Below are 20,163 nucleotides of genomic sequence, written 5' to 3'. Positions count from 1 at the left end.
CATAAAGATGAATGCCTTTTATTACGAAAATTGCTGTTACATTACAGCCAACATTCCAAAACAGTATTTTAATAAACACTTGTCTTGATTATAAAGTAGAGCAAAAACCATGATCCTTTTCCAAAAGTAATTATCATCTCAGTCACTTAACATAAATCAGGACACTCTGTATGCTCACCACGGTGTAGGAGATGAGATGAGGAAGAGCACCTATGTTATTCAAAACAGCTACTAGTGTTACTTATACAGTATAAACCAACAACTTACAATAGGGCATTTTTTAAAAAGCAAAACACTGAAATGTTGAGGTGCCACAATACTTTTGAGATGGAAAAAGCCAAAGCTTGTTTCCTTTTTTCTTCCCATCCTGAGTTCAGTGTGAGGTATAGGGAAGAACAACACCAGGCTGGGGATCGATGCAGTTTTTTGCTTATTTTCCAACTGTTAGTCCTGCTCGAAAACACAGCCTGCATGCAAAACCTCCTCAGGCTGCCATTTACAGGCCTCGGAATACAGCGTTTGTGCATGGACAAATGAGGTTCCTAGCAGCTCAGAGTTGGTGTCTGAATTCCAGTGTACTCACTCTCTGTAGCGTGATAAAGAAACCAAAAACAAAATTCCTATGTTCTTTTTAGTCAAGAGGCAGACGACTCCTATTTGGATGCATTCCACATTTCGGGGACAGGATGTGGTAGTTTTGCACAGAACCTCTCCCATAAAGAAAAAGCTTAGAAAAAGTTACAACTGCAGTTTAAAAGCTCCTTTCTCCCCTCCCTTGGCAAAGAAACATGATGCACACATGACTGGAAGGGACTCAGGAAGGCAGAGTGTGGTCACTATAGTTTCAAGTACGATCTGGTTCTTGCAAAGGGATCGGGGTAACTGCAGGTGGATTCAGGCAAACCAGAAATTCAAAAATATCCATCAACTTCTTTAATATAAGAAGCTCTACTGGAAGCTTTTCTTACAACTTCACGTAGCTGACATACCCTTTACTGTAGGAAGGGATATCCTCTTCTTTTTTCAAATAGCAGATGAATGGTATTTTTAGAACTTATCATAGGCCAAGAACTGGTCTAATCTGATTTTTTACCTCCTTTTCAATCCTCCCTTTAAACTATACAGTCCTTTTATCTTGGCTCAGGGCTCTTATTATTAGTAAGGCTCATTCTAACAACCTAAATAACACAAAGTCCTTTCCAATTTCAACACTGTTCTTTTTTGCCACTACAGGAAGACTCCAGATGGTGTTATAACACTCTGTAGTAGATAATCCAGTTTTCAAGCTGTTATGCAGCCTAGTTAAGCTTCTCACGCTGAATCTGGTAGTAACATGCCTGGAAAAAAGTTTAAAACAATTTCAAACTCACTTTTAAAGAAATTACATAAAGAGAGCAATGCATATGGGACTAAAGAAACAAAATCCCTTATGAACAAATTCAGTTGATGGCCCAACAGATTTAACCAATTTCACTTTTCCCGTTCCCTTCTAGTTCCCCTATATAGTGGCTGTCTTTTGCCTACTTGTAATTAGTATAGACAAAATTTTTTCATTTCCCATCTTATTCTAAAACAAAGAAAGTTTTTTTTTACAAGCTATCTAACATTCTTCACCAAGCAGAGACACCACAATTTGCCGTTATTGATTGGACATTTAGAGTATACCAATCATTAAAAGGTACAACTCTAATTAGAATCACCTAGTATGATTAATAAATATACAGATTAAGCATCACTGCAGACCTGGGGAGTCATAACTTTCAGGAACGCATTTTTAAGAAGCACCCTGAATGATAAGTTTCCAGGTATGGGAATTACTCATACCCCAGTGAATAGCACATCCAGATAACATGGAACATTTTCCATTCTTTAATTTCTTAGGCTAAATCCCCAGGAGTAGAACCACTGAGTCAAACTCCACATTTTTTAATGTTGTTTATATCTATGTTAGTAACAATTGCTTTCCAAAATGGGCTACTTACCCCATTATCACCAATGTGGGAATAATAATGACATTACTATAACCCCACCAGTAACTTTAAAACATTCTTGCTAATTTAACAGCACAAAATGGTACCTTATTTAAATCTGCAGTACTATGATTTTCAGTGATGTTGAGTATTTTTCTACATGTAAACTTACTAGTTCAGTTTCTTCTTTGGTGATCTGTTGAGATACTCTTCATATAATGTAAACACTAATAATCAAAGTCATCGGTAGTCAATATTTTCCCCAGTTTCTCCCCTCTTTCAGTTTATTTAATAGAAATGTTAATGGTAGGCCAGGTGCAGTGGCTCACGCCTGTAATCCCAGCACTTTGGGAGACCGAGGCGGGCAGATCATCTGAATTCAGGAGTTCGTGACCAGTCTGGCCAACCTGGTGAAACCCCATCTCTACTAAAAATACAAAAATTAGCCAGGCGTGATGGCGGGCACTTGTAATCCCAACTACTCGGGAGGCTGAGGTGGAGAATCACTTGAACCTGGGAAGTGGAGGTTGCAGTGAGTTGAGATCGCACCACTGCACTCCAGCCTGGGCGACAGAGTGAGACTCTGTCTCAAAAAAAAGAAGGATTAATGATATTTTAGTTGAAAAGTTTAAAAAGTTAACCCAGGTCAGAAACCTGACATTGAATTCTAGTTCTTTTTCTTATTTTAATTTACCTGTCTTTCCTTTTCTCTTCCTTTCTCTATATTTAAACCCCGAAGCATCTATGATTTGCTATTCTACCCTCCCTCCAAAACTGCTAATAAGCTATCCAATACTTTGTTTTACCATTTGTTACATAATTCCTCTTTTCCATTTCTGTGTTTGGTGTTTCCACTTTCATGTGAAGTTTTTATTATGATAGTGTTTATATGGGAGCTATCCATTCTATTTAGGTAATTGTGTATTCCTGTGACAGTCACATACTATTTTATTTTCATTATTATAATTTTATAAATTTTACTAACTGGAAGAGTAGGTCTATTCTTTCTCATTTTTCACAAGTGTTTTTGCACTTTCTATCTGCTGTTCTTTCAATAAACTTTAGAGTGATTTCTTCCAAATTCCAAGAAAAATCAAGGCGGGAAACAAATGACTTCTAACAATCTCTCCAGGCCATCCAGATCAAAGAAGCTCATTTGTAATCTATTGGTTATAGTAAATACAAGGCAAAGAAAGAAGATGGAATTCAAATTCATTATTTACATACTGCCTTCCGTGTTTTACCCTTGTTCCATTAAATAGCACTTCTGCTGGAAACTTTCTTGTACATTAAGAATCCTTTCTGTTTCTTTTTTAGAGTTACAATTATTTATATAAATGTAAGCATTTATAACAATTTGAATGATCAATTTACAAGGAGGATTAGATAATGAAGAACTTGCTTTAGTATTTTGAGGAACAACTGGCTTATCCTACTTTAATATACTATACAATGTTTTAAAGTGTAGAACAAAATGTGCTCTAAAGGCATTTAAGGTTTGCATTAAACTTCTATACAAAAAAAAGTGGTTAATGGCATTTATAACATGGTAAATGAAAGACAGATATGAAGATAAAAAAGTATTAAATAATAACTACACTCACCTTCAAGGTGGTGAACATTATACCCTGTTCCCCATGCTGAAGATAGGGGTCCATTAGATCCTCAATGAGGTGTACCTCAGAGCCTAAATTCCTAATCCTGCCCCAAAGAGAAAAAGATGCTGAGTTATTTTCACCTACATGTCCATTCTCCTTCTGACCCTAGTTGATGGGAAAAAGAAAGAACAGCTCAATAAGAAGGTAATGCCACAGTGGAATGGGTTAATCAATGTTTTTCTAGTGGAAGAGCATACTCCTGTCATCAGTTCAGAAAATGCAAGCAGCAGACTTTTAAAAATAAAGACTCACTAATAATAAAGTCAGAAAACAGTTACCTGGCCCGTAGCACCACATACAAGAAAACGGGAAACAAGTCATCCATGGACCACAAGAAGTCTTCCTGGAGTGATGCCAGGACACTCTGGGAGATCTCCTCGAAAGTCTGCTGGATGACCTTAAGTTTGTCTGATGGGGTAAATGTTGTGCTGTTATAGAAACAATGACAAAAAGATATCCTATCATTTTCTTAATAAAGACATTTGATCATGTTTTTTTGATAATATTCCCTCCTAGGGTTCACATGCCTTAACCTGGACACTTAGGCATTATGAGTCGTTGGAAAGAATGACTTTGTACTCCCATGGTGCTATGAGAAAAGTAGCCTCCAACTGTCCACGATTCATATATCGTTTCCTTTTACCCACGTGAAATCTCATTCTCCTAATATATGCTCTTTTCTGAATGAGAAGTTTGGGTCATTTCCCATTGGCTAAAGATGTGATTATGTGGATAAATTTCTGGAATGGCTCTCCACTCCTTTTGCAGATGCAAGGTCATTTTAGAGTAAAAGATAATCCAAGGGTCTCAAAAGAGCTTTTCTGATTTCCAGGTTGAGTTTGACACCATCAGCATATAAAGTGGGGATGCTTAAGGCTTAGGTAAAGATAAGACTGTATTAATAATATCTTAACAGACCAAGCACTACTTTGATTTGTGTGGCTTTTCAACAAATCAGAGATTACCTGATCTGCTGCAGACATTCTACTGCTGAGGCAAAACAAGCATCTTTTGTGGTTGGCAAAACCTGCAAAAAAGGGAGTGAAGGTCAAGGAGGAAAACCATTTTCTGCAACAACAAAAATAAATGATATTGATGTCAGAGTGCAGGTCTTTGGTAATAACAGATGCAAACACAAGCTTGGGTACTGTTCTATCAAAGTAAAATGAAAAAGTTTTGCTATTTCAAATCCTTCCCATTAGAGAAAAGCATCTTTGCTGAGGAAAAGAAAATTTACTATACCTTTTTACTCTCTCCAAGGATTGACAAGGTTGCTGGCCAAAATTTCCTATAATGGAATCCATAAATTGTTAATATAAGTTGTTACTTATGGTAGACAAATTCCCATAAAAATAGTTGACAGCTATATTGGCTTCCCTGTCCCCATTAAAAAGAACTGCTCCACAACAGGTTAAGTTTTTATAAACATTCCAGAAGTGATTTAAGAGTTTTTATCATCTCCCTAAGGGATGTGTCATTCTATATCCCAATAACCCTACACATTACAGAGATTACCAAACATTTTTCCTTCACTCAGTTTTATCTCATTTCTACTACTGAATTATTCCATTGAAAACAATTAAAGCACAACATTTTTAAAAAGCACAAAAATAAGAAAATACAAAAATTAGCTGGGCATGTTGACACAGGCCTGTAATCCTAGCTACTTAGGAGGCTGAGGCACAAGAATCACTTGAACCTGGGAGGCGGAGGTAGCAGCGAGCCAAGATTGAGCCACTGCACTCCAGCCAGGGCAACAAAGCGAGACTCTGTCTCAAAAAAAAAAAGGCTTATTCACTTCTCTTGATAGCACAAACAGTGATTGGGGGAGGTGGAATCAGCTTTATCACTGCACTAGAAAGGAAACATAACCATTTGGTATTCCCTGGATAACAAGCAATAATGCCTTCTAATAAAAACAGTGGGGCTGGGCACAGTAGCTCACACCTATAATCCCAGCACGCTGGGAGGCTGAGGCAAGCAGATCACTTGAGGTAAAGGGTTCGAGACCAGCCTGGTCAACATGGCAAAACTCCATCTATACTAAAAATACAAAAATTAGCTGAGCATGGTGCCTCGTGCCTGTAATCCCAGCTACTTGGGAGGCTGGGGCATGAGAATCGCTTGAATCTGGGAGGTGGAGGTTGCAGTGAGCTGAGATTGCACCATTGCACTCCTGCCTGCATGACAGAGCGAAACTCTCTTTCAAAAAAAAAGCATTTCAAAAACTTTAACTTAAAAATTGCCAATGGGGAGGGAGAAGAGAAAAGAAGAGAAGGAAGAATGCCAAAGATACGTATTCTGCTCTAAAGAGCTATAAAATACCAGGCAAGATAGCTCATACTTACTATATATACACACACACTTACTATATATATGTATTTATAAAAACATATATATTACTATATATATGAAAACATAATAAAAAACACATTCTGAAAAATCAGTAGGTTTCATACTCATCTCCAAATATTCTCAGAAATAAAGATTATTAACTATCACTTTTTCGTTAAGACGTATGCAAAAAAGTAAATAATTAGAAGCCATATATATAATTAGATATCAAAGTGCCAAATTTCCAACAATGCTGTTTGCATGTTAAATTAAAACGATTTGGTTGTGCTTATAACTACTACACTTACCTCTGCACCCCAAGAAAGCCCAGGAGAGCAATATCTGGCTGCTTATTTAGTCGAAGGACACATTCCCAGTAAATGTCTTCCTCGCGATCATTATCCAAAGCATAAAGCATAAACAGCGGTGGGTAAAGCCGAGGTAGCAGCACAGGAAGCAATAATCCAGAACTCGTTACTACATAACTACAAAATAATGGAGTGGGAGGAAAGAAGCATTTTTCATATTAAAATTGAATACAGAATCCAAGATACAGCTTCAGTTTCAAAAAGTCAAAAGTAGAGATGGGAAATTTTAAAGAAGTTACATTACTCTGCTCTTTACATGTGCAGTTGATATAAGGACATTACCTATAATTTTGTCTTAGAAGAAACTGTGAATTCTTTTCATGAATTAAAAATCTAACTGAAAACCTACTTTGCTTCCATTTTGAGGCTGATTTCTCTGAGGTTATTCTAGGTCAGTGTGATGTTACTTCCTTTGCTAAGCAGTCTTTGTGCTCAGATCATCTGTGGTTGCTTTTTCCTGGGGTATGGCTAATGGTACTTGAGAGACCTAAGAGGGACCTCAGAGGGGACACCTACCCAGCTACATTTTTTTTTGTTTTTTGAGACAGGTCTCACTTTGTCACCCAGGCTGGAGCGCAATGGTGCAGTCACAGCTCACTGCAGCCTTCAACCTCCCTGGCCCAAGTGATCCTCTCATCTCAGCCTCCCAAGTAGCTCAGCCTGTAGGTGTGTGCCACCATGCCCTGCTAAATTTTTTATTTTTGTAGAGATGGGGTCTCCCTATGTTGCCCAGGCTGCTCTTGAACTCCTGGGATCAAGCAATCCTCCCACCTCAGCCTCCCAAAATACGGGATTACAGGTGTGAGCCACTGGGCTGGCCCCAACCATACCATTTTAGAAATGAGGAAACAGACCTAGAGAACACACTTCCTCCCTGGGGCTCTTTGGGTAAGATCATCTAGTCCCCACTCCCTTTCTTCACTGTCCCCACCCAACTCCATTTACCCTGGCTCTGGTGATTCAGATCGGGAATCTGACTTCCCAGTGCAAAAAGACTTCCTTTCGGTTGGCAGAGGAGCAGAGAGAGGAATTGTGCTGCCTTCTTCAGGCAGTTCAGGAAATAAGAACCTAAGGAAGAATAAAAAATATAATTATACAATTATACCTCTAGGGGGGTTGAAAAGCATAAAAACACATTTCCATTAGCTATGAAAGCAAGCTTTATTATCAACTAAGTATTTTAGTTCCCTGAGAAAACCGATGTTTCTGACAGGATAAAATTAAGAATGCCACTAATGAATAATACCACTACAAAATCTTCACGTGCTATGATTTTCTTCTGTCTAGTTACTAAGGAATGGAGAATTCTGATCTGTATGAGATACGTGTTCCTTACTGGCAAATCTCATCTGAGGTCAATTTATATTAACTCTGAGCAGGACCACTATTCTAGAATATAAGCAAATACTGATGGAAACTAAATGTCCAACGTTAAGGGAAAAAGTGATTAATTACAGAAGATACAATGTAAAGTTTTATTTTATTTTTATAGATTCAGGGGGTACATATGCAGTTGTGTTGTATGGATAGATCAGGTAGTGGTAAAGTCTGGGCTTCTAGTATCCCCATCACCTGAACAGTGAACACTGTATCCAATAAGAAAGTTTTCAACCCTCACCCTCCCACACACACTCCCCGCTTTTAGAGTCCCCAGTGTCTATTATTTCCCTCTGTACTCAATATAAAATTTAAAAATATGTTTTTAAAAGTTGTTGAAAATTAATTTTTCAAATGATCAAGGGGATAAATCGGTGAGGAATTTTTTTTCCTGAGCTTTGAGTTTTGCCATAGACTTTAACTCTGACTTCTTGTAGGTTAGTGGACTCTACCATAAATAAGTTTATTTTCTCTTATTTTTACAGACTTTAATTTTGGCCCTTTAAAGGCAATATGCAGTCTTCTCTATTGTTGTAGATTTACATCTTGCACCTCCATCTGACCTAATTATATAGTTGAAAAAACTAAAAAAGGTCAGGAAACTTATTTTCATTATACTCATCTAGCTAATGTCAGAGCTAGCCCAGGCTAGTGATCTTTTTAATAGATCACTTCTCCCTCAAAACCTGAAACATTTCCAAATGTTGAGGCAAACAATATATGGAAGTTCTGGGACAAATTTATAAACTTTTGTATAATTATCTCACTATAGTATTTACTTGTTGGCTTCAACTCAGTAAAAGATCTTATATCTCACAAGCTTAAATCTGTTTGCTGCCTGGAACTCTCTTTCCAAAGATGCTTACTGTCTCATTTAATTGCCTTCTTCGAAGTCTCTGCTCAAATACCACCACTGTATTAGTCAGCCTGCTCTGACCTTCTCTTTAAAATAATAGCATCTCACGTCTAGTACTCTTTCCCTTTATTTTTCTCTACAGCGCTAATCACTATCTGACATACTGCATATGTTTTTTATGTTGACTCTTTTCCCCCATTAGAATGTAAGCTCCATGACAGCAAAGATTTTCTTTGTTCACTGATAAATCCCTTGAGAGCCTAGAATGATCGCTATTACATAGAAATGCTCCATAAGTATTTGTTAATTTGTTAAACAAATGAATGTATGTGATACTGTTGCCAAAGGACAAGACACAAGAACTCAGGGACAAAACTTTATATTAAACTTTATCTACTCTGTGGTTGGGTTTTAGATACCTGATTTTGCCTAGAGACTGAATCCAAATAAGACGACTACTATACTTCATACCAAAATTGGAATTTAAAAACCCCAAACATTTATTTTAGCTTTCTGTTACACTTAATAAGACATAAAAATAAATAAATAACAATAGCTAAGGTTCATCTTTTTTATGTTTACAGCTTACGCATACATTTAAAACATGTTTTCTTTATTTAATATATTAAAGGACTGTGGCATAAAACTATTTTCTTGATGATTCAGGATGAAACTACCCAAGCATTGGTATAAAATAGTATTCCATAAGCTGCAGACTTTAGTGAAAAGCTCTCTCACCTCACCAGCTGGAAAATTCGCTTAAGATAGGACTTAATCTCCTTTACAGCCTCCTGCAATAACCTGCGGTTGGCTCCTACGCCCACGTATGTCATTCTATACACTGCAACCAGTGTCTCCACAAGCCTGCCCAGGGGGTGCAGAGGAGTGTCACAGGCCTGAGTAGGAAGAGAATCAATGAAGTCAGTCAATGTGCATTAACAGCAGAAACAATCCATCAATAAGAAACAACTTCATAAATGACAAACAATTGTCAAAATGTCAAGAGTCAATTTTGGGACCAGGAATATTCAAATACTTTAATTTTTTTGAAAGTACTGAGTCTACCCCAGTTATATGAACCTGGAGTTCCTAATCTTGATCAAAGAATCTCCTTAACATTTTGGGCAAACGGCTTTGGAAGTACTGATATGGAATACCACTAAAAGAAATACTCTGCTGGATGTGGTGGCTCATGCCTATAGTCCCAGCTACTAGGGAGGCTGAGGCAGGAGGACCGATTGAGCTCAGGAGTTTGAGGCCAGTCTGAGCAACACAGTGAGACCCCCCATCTCTTAAAAAAAAAAAAAAATTAGGCCGGGCGCGGTGGCTCAAGCCTGTAATCCCAGTACTTTGGGAGGCCGAGGCGGGTGGATCACGAAGTCAGGAGATCGAGACCATCCTGGCTAACATGGTGAAACCCCGTCTCTACTAAAAATACAAAAAACTAGCCGGGCGTGGTGGCGGGCGCCTGTAGTCCCAGCTACTCGGAGGCTGAGGCAGGAGAATGGCGTAAACCCGGGAGGCGGAGCTTGCAGTGAGCCGAGATCGCGCCACTGCACTCCAGCCTGGGTGACACAGCGAGACTCCGTCTCAAAAAAAAAAAAAAAAAAAAAAAAAAAATTTTTAAAAGATTCAAATATACTTTAAACTTCACAAAAATGATACAAAACGTTACCTTGGAGAAAACTAAACACTGACTGTTGATGATACTCTGAAAGAGTCATCCTTCAGTTCCCCTGACTTCTCAGAATACTCCTTCCTGCACTTCCCATCAATATATATCACACTTTAAATTGTAGCCGGTCTTTCAAGGTTTGGAAGGAAGCAAACAGCCTATCCAGGGGTGAGGGCAGCATGCTTTACTTACACAATCTCTAGTTTGCTAATGTTATTAACAAAAAGCAATTTTAAACTCTAATTTTATTTCTTAAGAAGCCCCTTGAATGCCTTAAAAAACTTAAATGTTCTATCATAGTAATGGGACAATCTTTAGGTAGAAATGTAATTAGATAGTACATTTATTGGTAGTTAGATAATTAACAAAAGAAATGCACAGGATGCAAAAACAGGATTAGAATAACATTAAGCTGTGAGTCTATCTGAATGATATATTGTGGTAGGTGAATCATTAATTCACAAGACCAGTGTAATTTTTACTCTAGTTTACCTTTATTAAATATTTCCTGATGTCATCATATTTCTCCACAGAGAAGGCACCAACATGCTGTGGAATGAATTCCAAACTCTCTAGTGTCTGAGTCTGTGAACGACTTAATATTTCTGGACTATAAAAAGGGAAAGAAAAGGCTATTGTATTTCACATCAAGAAAGCAAGATACGTGTAAATTGTCACATGAAACACAATCAGTGGCTCCAGTCAAAGTGGAGCGTCCAACACAGTACTAACCCCAACGAGCTCAGAAAGGATCATGATCCTGCTATTAGGTACTCGGTTTACATAACATTCATTCGGAAATCAGGTAGTGTTACTTTGTACCAACTACAATAAATTAATGAAGATTCTGCTCCAATCTAAACCATGGTGTTGGAAATAATATGACATTAGCTTGAAGATAAATGTGATATTAGCTTGAAGGTGACAGACCCGTTGGTGACAACAGAAAAATTGAATAAAAGGAATAAAAGAGGGAAGGGAGCAAAGGAAAAAGGGAAATAAGTCAAAGGGCAAAGGAAGAAATGAAAACGAGGTTAAGAAGCAAGGAGATAATGATACTCCAACAGGTGACAAGGTAAGCACATAACAGAAACTGGATGAAGAGGCTAAGAGAAAACACATGCTAGTAAACAACTGAAATTTTTGGTAATAGTATTCTATCATTAGATGACAACCAATGAGAAACTGAAAACTGTGCATAATCATTATTATTATATGATTTTAGATAAACAAATAAGATCTTTGTGGTAGCAATATAATTTTATATAAAAAGTTCATTCATTTTCACTTCTCAGAAACACCTAACCACAGTTAACCCAGGTGAACTGAAGGGCTAAAGTCTCAAGTCGAACTGACAGGCTGTACTAAGCTGACCATCTGTATCACGCACCAGGGCCATTCAATGGCTTTAATCAATTCTGGGAGTTTCCATTTCTTCTACTGATAGAGTAGAAGGTAACAATTATGAACTTCATGAATGAAATACTAAAATCAATTCCTATGTACCCCAAATATAGAAAAAAATCACTTCTTTCTACATTTAATTTCTTGAAACACACACACACGAATATCAAGCAAGCAAAAATTATACTATGGTTTACTTTAAATATCAATTTTGGGGATACTCAATTAGACAGAATCTAAACTAATCTCTCCAGGCTAGAACAACAATTAGTATTTGTTAGACTTGACTGTGAAACATTTCAAGTTCCTAAAGTATCTTTCAACCTCTGGAATTTAATTTCTATGTAATTATACTTTAATGTATTAAAATTATTTGAATATTGGTAATTTATTTAAACAATTTGGTAACTTTTAGCAAACTAGAACATTTAATTATTCAGAACAAATATTTGCATTCTGAATACATGGATACTTGCCCAGTTTTTGTTCAATTCCTTTCAGAAAGCAACTGACATATGGAAATGAAGACCAGCATAAAACTGATTTAAAAATTAACTGTAGGTAGTTACATGCACAGATTAAAGTATGCTCCTTGATATTTTAACAACGAAGGCACAGCTCAAACAAACCATTATCTAGAATTAAACTCAAGAAAGTCATAGTTAATTAGGAAGTTTTGCTGCAGGGATTAGTAGATTTTTTAGGTCCAAATGCTAAGCAATGCTTGTGGGAGCTACTGGTCAAGTTAAAGAAGAAAGGCAGATGAAGAAAAGCAGGAGAAAAGAAGAAAAAAAAAGAAAAGAAAAGGAAAAAGAAGGTGAAAAAGAGAAAATTTTAAAAAGGAGAAAAAGAGAGAAAAAGAGAGAGAAATGAACAAGTACATCTGTAACTTCTCTTTCAGCATTTCAAAAACGTTTTGCCACTTCCTTCTGGCTTCCAAGGTTTCTAATGAGAAATATGCAGTCATTTGAATTGCTGATTTCCCATTATTTTACTCTAGCTGCTTTCAAGATCTTTGTCCATGAATTTTAATATGTGTCTATACATGGTTATCTCTGGTTTTTCCCAAGATGGGATTTGTTCAGCTACTTGAATCTGTAGGTTTCACATCTTTTACTAAACTTGAGATGTTTTCAACCATTATTTCTTCACAAAATGTTCCATCCCTCATTCTTTCTCCTTGTCTTTTCTTTTTTTTTTTTTTTTTTTTGAGACGGAGTTTTGCTATTTTTGCCCAGGCTGGAGTGCAATGGCTCTATCTCAGCTCACTGCAACCTCTGCCTCTGAGTTCAAGTGATTCTCCTCCCTCAGCCTCCTAAGTAGCTGGGATTACAGGCACATGCCGCCACGCCTGGGCTAATTTTGTATTTTTAGTAGATACGGGGTTTCACTATGTTGGCCAGCTGGTCTCGAACTCCTGACCTCAGGTGATCCGCCTGCCTCAGCCTCTCAAAGTGCTGGGATTACAGGTGTGTGCCACCATGCTCAGTCCATTCTTTCTCCTTTTCTTCTGGAATTCTAAGGAAACAAATTTAGACCCACAAGTCCCTGAGGCTGTGTTCACTTTTTTTTTTCTCATGTTTTTTCTCTCGGTTGTTTGGATTTGATAATCCATATTGATCTATCTTCAGGTTCACCGACTCTTCCATTGCCACCTCTATTCTGCCACTGAGTTCATACAGTAAGTTATTTTGGTTAGTGTAATTTTCAAACCCAAAATTTTGATTTGGCTCTTCTTTATATCTTCTGTTTCTTTGCTGATACATTTGTTCTAATATTTATTTCAAGGGTGTTTGCGATTGCACATCTGAGCATTTTATAATAGCTGCCTTAAAGTTCTTGTCAGACAACTTCAACATCTATGTCATCTGTTGGTATTTATTGATTTTCTTTCCTGAAATAAATTGAGACTTTCATGGTTCTTTCATTGCTGAGTAATTTTGGTTAATGTCTTGGATATTTTGAGCATTATAAAACTCTGGGTCTTGTTTATATCCTATGGAGAATGTTGACATTCATAAAAGAGTAAACATAGCAGGCTTGAAACTGTTATCTTTAGAAGGACCTGGGCTAGGTGCCGTGGCTCACGCCTGAAATCCCAGCACTTCTGTGAGACCGAGGCAGGATTCCTTGAGGCCAGGAGTTCGAGACCAGCCTGGATAATATAGCAAGACCCTGTCTCTATTTATAAAAATGAAATAAAATAAAAAGGAACTGCTTATAAGGTTGACCCTTGGCCGGTACTTGGGAATTAAGCTTCGTATAAGTTCCGTATACTGACAAAGGTGTTTTGCTGTCCTTAGATTAACAATGTGATTTATGTTGAACATCTGCTTTCCTGTAAGCTGGGACTGTGGAATTTGGCAACTGCCAGGCACAGGGTGCCTATGTGACCCGCTCCCAATATAAATGCTGGGCATTGAGTCTCTAGTGGGCTTCCCTGGGCAGAAACATGAGACACGTGTGGCTGCACTTTGCTGCAGGGAAAACTGTATTGTGTGTGACTCCTCCCAGAAAGGAGAGATCATGGGAAGCTTACACATGGATTCCTCCAGACTCTACCTGTGTCTTTTTCCCTTATGACCTGGTTGTGCGTCCCTACTGTGTTGCTGTAATCTTACTTGTGAGTACAACTATATGCTGAGTCTTGTGAATTCTTCCAGCAAATCACTGAATGTGTAAGTGATATTGAGAATCCCTAAAACAGCAGATATTTTTGCTTTAGTTTCCTGTGGGCCATGAAGCTGATGCCAGTTCACTTCTCAAAGCCTTTGCATCCTTTCTGGGTTTGTTCTGTGAGTGTACAACTTAATGACTGCTCTGGGACCTGAGTGGTCTACCTATGAGCTTGGTTCTCAAACTCTTTGGTACTAATTAGGATCAAATCCTTACATGTGCAGGTCTAGGGTGAGCCCAGGAGTTCACAAACAACTTTATGGGCTTGTTTCCCAGAGCTCCTCTCTCCATCACATCCCCAGTATTTTCTGGGTCTCAGGCACCCCTTTCAAGGTCCTCTGGCCAAAAACTGTCCACTTCTGTGACTGTGCCACATCTAGGGACAGATGGTGGGAGAACAGACAACAAAGTCAAAAATGCAGTGGGGTTGGGGCTTGGACTTCTTTTGACCTAAGGAGCCACCAAAGGGGGAAGAAGATTCCACTCTCTTGGAGTTTTGACTTTTACAAGTTTCCTGTTCATGCCTGCTCTAGCTGCTGCCATTACCACCCCTGCCACAGAAGGTCCTGGAGGCTTGGGCATGAGAAAATGGAGAAAAAAGAAAGAAAACTGAGTATATATCAACCACTCTGAATTTTAGGAGTCCCTTTGTCATTCCTTGAGCCAGAACCAGAGGGATTTTTTCTGTGTCTCTGTCTGTCTGCACCACAGTCCTTGCTTTCACGTTTCATGCTGCACTGAGTTCTGGCTGAGGGATATTGGAGCAAAACATCAAGTAAACTCATCACTGGTTTTGTGGTACTTTGAATTCAGGTATTCTTCCTCAATCTACTTATTGATATAGACTTTTCAGAGTTCATAAATAACTGTCCATGTATTCTGTTCAGGTTTAATAGTTGAGTTCAACAGAAGATAAAGAAAGTGTGTTTTAATCCCTCTTACCCAGAAGCAGAAGTACATCATTAACTTTTAAATTAAATGTAGTGAGCCTTGACTACTTACTGGTCTTAAGTTTCATCTTCCCAACATGCCCTGCTCTATGTTGAGCAGGTGTTCACTCACCTGTCTCTGTGTTGGCGCCGACTGGTGGTCAAGGCCACAGCAATGTTGTCCCATGCTTTCCAAACTTCCCCTTGGCCTGGGCCCTCGCAGCCCAGTTGGCGCCAACATTCATCAAACACCGCTTTCCACTTCTCATCAGCTGGCACTGCCAGGTTTCCTAGCTTCCTGCTAATAAAGTCATATCAACCTTTTATTAATCATTTCTTTCGTGCAAAATCGTTCCAAAGAACAGAAACTTTCTAACATACAACTGAGAATGCTTTTTTTGTGACCAAAACTGCCAAGACTGATGGTAATTCTATTTTTAAAACACAAAATGAAAATTTTAAAGGACTATTTTTTAGCTAATTATTGTTTTCTGGATATTAAAGTGTACGGAATATTAAGTACAAAGCAAACCAATTGACTCTGCCTCCTATAATTCCACAGAATTAATTTTTAAAAATTGATTCCTGGCCAGGTGCAGTGGCTCATGTCTGTAATCCTAGCACTCTGGGAGGCCAAGGCAGGCGGAACACCTGAGGTCGGGAGTTCAAGACCAGCCTGGCCAACATGGTGAAACTCTATCTCTATTAAAAACACAAAAAATTGGCTGGGCGTGGTGGCTCACGCCTGTAATCCTAGCACTTTGGGAGGCCAAAGGGGGTGGATCACCTGAGGTCAGGAGTTCGAGACCAGCCTGGCCAGCATGGCAAAACCCCATCTCTTTTAAAAATACAAAAATTAGCTGGGCGTGGTGGTGCATGGCACATGCCTGTAATCCCGGCTACTCAGGAGGCTGGGGCAGGAGAATGGCTTGAACCCAGAAGGTGGAGGTTGCAGTGAGCCAAGATCGCACCACTGCATTCCAGCCTGAGTGACAGAGCGACACTGCATCTCAAAAAAAAAAAAAAAAGAAATTAGCCAGGCGAGCCGGCCCATACCTGTAATCCCAGCTACCCGGGAGGCTGAGGCAGGAGAATTGCTTGAATCTGGGAGGTGGAGGTTGCAGTGAACTGAGATCACGCCACTGCACTCCAGCCTGGGCGACAAAGTGAGACTCTGTCTCAGAAAAAAAATAAAAATTAAAAATTTAAAAAATAATAAATAAAAATAAAAATTGATTCCTGTTAGAACAAGGACTTTCTGAACCTTGCACATCTTATAATGAGAATTTAAAATGCATTTCATACTGGGTTCTAAAATACTCTAAGAATAAACATGGTACAGAAAACATATCCTTAGGAACAAAAAAAACTGAGGTGCTACCAAATATAATGATAAAATTAAAGCTGCAATCAATAAAGAAAAATAGACATATGCCAAAAACTGTCCACTTCTGTGATTGTGCCACATCTAGGGACAGATGGTGGGAGAACAGAGAATAAAGTCAAAAATGCAATGGGGTTGGGCATAATATACTTAGATTTTGCCTTTTTTCCCTCATATATGCAGATTTTACTATGCCACTTGGTGGGTGGGTGTGTGTATGTATATGTTCTTTACTTTTCAAAATCAAGTTGTGTACAGATTCCATTTCAGAATGCTCTTTCGGGCTGGGCACAGTGCCTCACACCTGTAATCCCAGCACTTTGAGAGGCCAAAGTGGGCAGATCACTTGAGGTCAGGAGTTGGAGACCAGCCTGGCCAACATGGTGAAACCTTGTCTCTACTAAAAATACAAAAAATTAGCTGGGCATGGTTGTGTGCGCCTATAGTCCCAGCTACTTGGGAGGCTGAGGCAGGAGAATCGCTTGAACCCGGGAGATAGACACTGCAGTGAGCCGAGATGGCACCACCATACTCCAGCCTGGACGACAGACTGAGACTCCATCTCCAAAAAAAAAAAAAACTCTCTCACACGTGGAACTTTCCTTTTAAACATCCATGCTTTAAGGCTTATAATCTAAACCAAGACTATAGACAAGACTATAGATTTAGTCATCTAAAGTAGTGTCAGTTGACAATTCAAGGCGGGTTACATGTTGTTTAAAAAAAAAAAAAAAAAAAAAAGACGACGACTTTGGCCAGGTGCAGTGGCTCATACCTGTAATCCCAGCACTTTGGGAGGCTGAGGCAGGAGGATCGCTTAAGCTCAGGTTCAAGACCAGCCTGAGCAAGTGCAAGACCCAGTCTCTATAAAAATTAGAAAAATTAGAAAAATTAGCCACGCATGGTAGTGGGTGCCTGTAGTCCGTCCCAGTTACTTGGGAGGCTGAGGCGGGAGGATCACATGAACCCAGGAGGTCAAGGCTGCAGTGAGCCATGATCACGCCACTGCAGTTCAGCCTGGTGACAGAGTGACACCTTGTCTCAAAAAATAAAAATAAAATAAAATAAAAAAGAAGACTTTAAGAACTTGATTTTGCTTTTAAAATATTAACCAGCTTTGATAAAAGCAAGACAACTCCAAACATTCAGTAATTCATCCAGAATTAACACTAGTTACTCACAAAACTTTAGGTCTGTCTTTATCACTCTCATACAGACTAGGTTTGAAGTAGGTTCCAGTGATTTTTATCCCAGATCCCCATTCTCCACTAAAATAACCTTCAATGTAGTCTCCATTTGGCATAGTCAGTGTTCCCTAGGTAAAGTCAGAGAATAAAATGTGGGGTTAGAGGAAATATATTCAATATTTATTTATTTATTTGGAGACAGAGTCTTACTCTATTGCCCAGGCTGGAGTGCAATGGTGCGATCCTGGCTCACTGCAACTTCTGCTTCCTGGGTTCAAGTGATCCTCCTGCCTCAGCCTCCCAAGTAGCTGGGATCACAGGCGCCCGCCACCACGCCCAACTAAGTTTTTGTGTTTTCAGTAAAGACAGGGTTCCACCATGCTGGCCAGGCTGGTCTCGAATTCCTCACCTCAAGTGATTCACCCACCTTGGCCTCCCAAAGTGCTGGGATTACAGGCATGAGCTACCACGCCCAGCCCTCAATTTTTAAAATTAAGAGTAAAAAAGCACTAAATGGTTGTTTTCCTTTTTAACTTGCTCTTTACCAGTCTCTAACTCTTTAAATCTCAAACAAAATATGGGCACATGCATGTCTCAAAGAGTATATGAAATAATCCATGGGTAAAAGAAAAAAAACACACACAGGGAAAACTCAAAAATATTTTGAACTCTATGAAATGACCATACAATATATTAAAATATAGGGGATGATGTAAATTACAAGCAGTGCTTAGAGGGAAACTTATAGCTGTTAACACCTATCTTTTCAGGAAGATCTTGAATCAGTAATGTAAAATTCCACATAATAAAATTACAAAAGGAGGAACAAACTAACAACCTAAATCCAAAGCAAGAAAGAGGAGGGAAATGATAAAGATTACTGCAAAAATCAGTAGATGAGATAGAAAACAAAAAATAAAGAAAAATCAATGAAACTGAAAGTTGCTTCTTTGAAAAGATACACAAAATTGACATTTAACTACATTAATCAAGCAAAAAAGAGAAAACAAAAGTTTATAAAATCAAGAGTGAAACAGGTTATTACTACCAGCCTATAGAATTAAAAAAGTTAGAAGGTGCTATGTTTTGAAAGTGTCTCCTCTAAAATCTGTACTGAAACTTAAACCCTATTGTGATGGTTGTAAGAGGTGGAGCCTTTTGGGAAGTGATTAAGGACAGTGTCCTCATGAATGGAGGAGTGCCTTAGAAAATGGCCAGAGGGTTGGGCACGGTGGCTCACGCCTGTAATCCTAGCACTTTGGGAGGCCGAGGTGGGTAGATCACAAGGTCAGGAGTTCGAGACCAGCCTGACCAACATGGTGAAGCCCCGTCTCTACTAAAAATACAAAAATTAGCTGTGCATGATGGCACGCACCTGTAATCCCATCTACTCAGGAGGCTGAGGCAGAAGAATCGCTTGAACCCAGAAGGTGGAGGTTGCAGTGAGTGGAGATCGTGCCACTGCACTTCAGGCTGGGTGACAGAGCAAGACTCTATCTCAAAAGAAAAAAAACAAAAAGAAAAATGCCAGAGGAAACTATCTTAGGCCTTTCTGACCTTCCATCTTTTGCTATGTGAGGACTCAGCCAAGAAGGCCTTCACCAGACAGGGAATGCTGTTGCCTTGATCTTGGACTTCCCAGCTTGCAAAATTATGAAGAAATAAATTTCCCAGTCTATGATATTTTATTATAGCATCACAAACATGTGAAGACAGAATGGAATACTAAGAGAACAGCTTTATGCTAACTAAGTAGATAACATAGAGAAATAGGAAAATTCCTAGGAAGACAAAAAGTACCAAAACTGACTCAATGAGAAACAGAAAATCTAAATAGACCTAAAGCAAGTAAAAAAACTGAGTTAGAAATTAAACATTTTCTCACAAAGTAATGCTTAGGCCCAGAAGACTTCATTGGTGAATTCTCCCAAACATTCAAAGAAGAAATAATAACAAAGCTTCGCAAACTTTCAGAAAACAGGGGAGGAGGGAACACTTCCCAACTCGTTCTATGAGGCCAGAATTATCCTGATATCAAAGACAGACAAAGACATCACAATAAAAGAAAACTACAGACCATTACCTCTCACAAATATGAATGCAAAAATCCTCAACAAAATATTGGCATTAAATCCAGCAACATCAACATATAAAAAAATTATACACCATGACCAAGTACAATTCATCCCAGGAGGGCAAAGTTGGTTTAACATCAGAAAAGCAACCAATATAATACACCATATTAGTAGAATAAATGATAAAAACCACACAATCATCTCAACAGACAATGGAAAAGCACTTTAACAAAAATGCTTTTCAGCCAGGCATGGTGGCTCATGCCTGTA

The 20,163-nt window shown here is 38.6% G+C and overlaps 1 protein-coding gene across 2 annotated transcripts in view; it reads right to left on the bottom strand.

Annotated features, from left to right (window-relative positions):
- Positions 1–2: 2 nt before the first annotated feature.
- ALS2 (alsin Rho guanine nucleotide exchange factor ALS2) overlaps positions 3–20,163 on the bottom strand; it is a 69,040-nt gene continuing 48,879 nt past the window's right edge. The window contains exons 23-33 of one of the 2 annotated variants that reach the window (XM_050750787.1): positions 17,813–17,946; positions 15,381–15,548; positions 10,731–10,848; positions 9,302–9,459; positions 7,276–7,398; positions 6,271–6,447; positions 4,871–4,916; positions 4,594–4,655; positions 3,907–4,056; positions 3,575–3,671; positions 3–1,337 (exon numbers count right to left, since the gene is read on the bottom strand). In XM_050750787.1, the coding sequence (XP_050606744.1) occupies positions 1,299–1,337; positions 3,575–3,671; positions 3,907–4,056; positions 4,594–4,655; positions 4,871–4,916; positions 6,271–6,447; positions 7,276–7,398; positions 9,302–9,459; positions 10,731–10,848; positions 15,381–15,548; positions 17,813–17,946 (1,272 nt within the window). In that variant the 3' untranslated portion in view covers positions 3–1,298. The remainder of the gene's footprint in view (positions 1,338–3,574; positions 3,672–3,906; positions 4,057–4,593; positions 4,656–4,870; positions 4,917–6,270; positions 6,448–7,275; positions 7,399–9,301; positions 9,460–10,730; positions 10,849–15,380; positions 15,549–17,812; positions 17,947–20,163) is intronic. The other variant, XM_050750788.1, reaches the window with a different exon arrangement.

This window comes from Macaca thibetana, chromosome 12, assembly GCF_024542745.1.
Source record: "Macaca thibetana thibetana isolate TM-01 chromosome 12, ASM2454274v1, whole genome shotgun sequence".
NCBI classification, from domain to species: domain Eukaryota; kingdom Metazoa; phylum Chordata; class Mammalia; order Primates; family Cercopithecidae; genus Macaca; species Macaca thibetana.
Note: the sequence above shows the minus strand (reverse complement) of the source record. Positions and strands in the feature narration are given on the sequence as shown.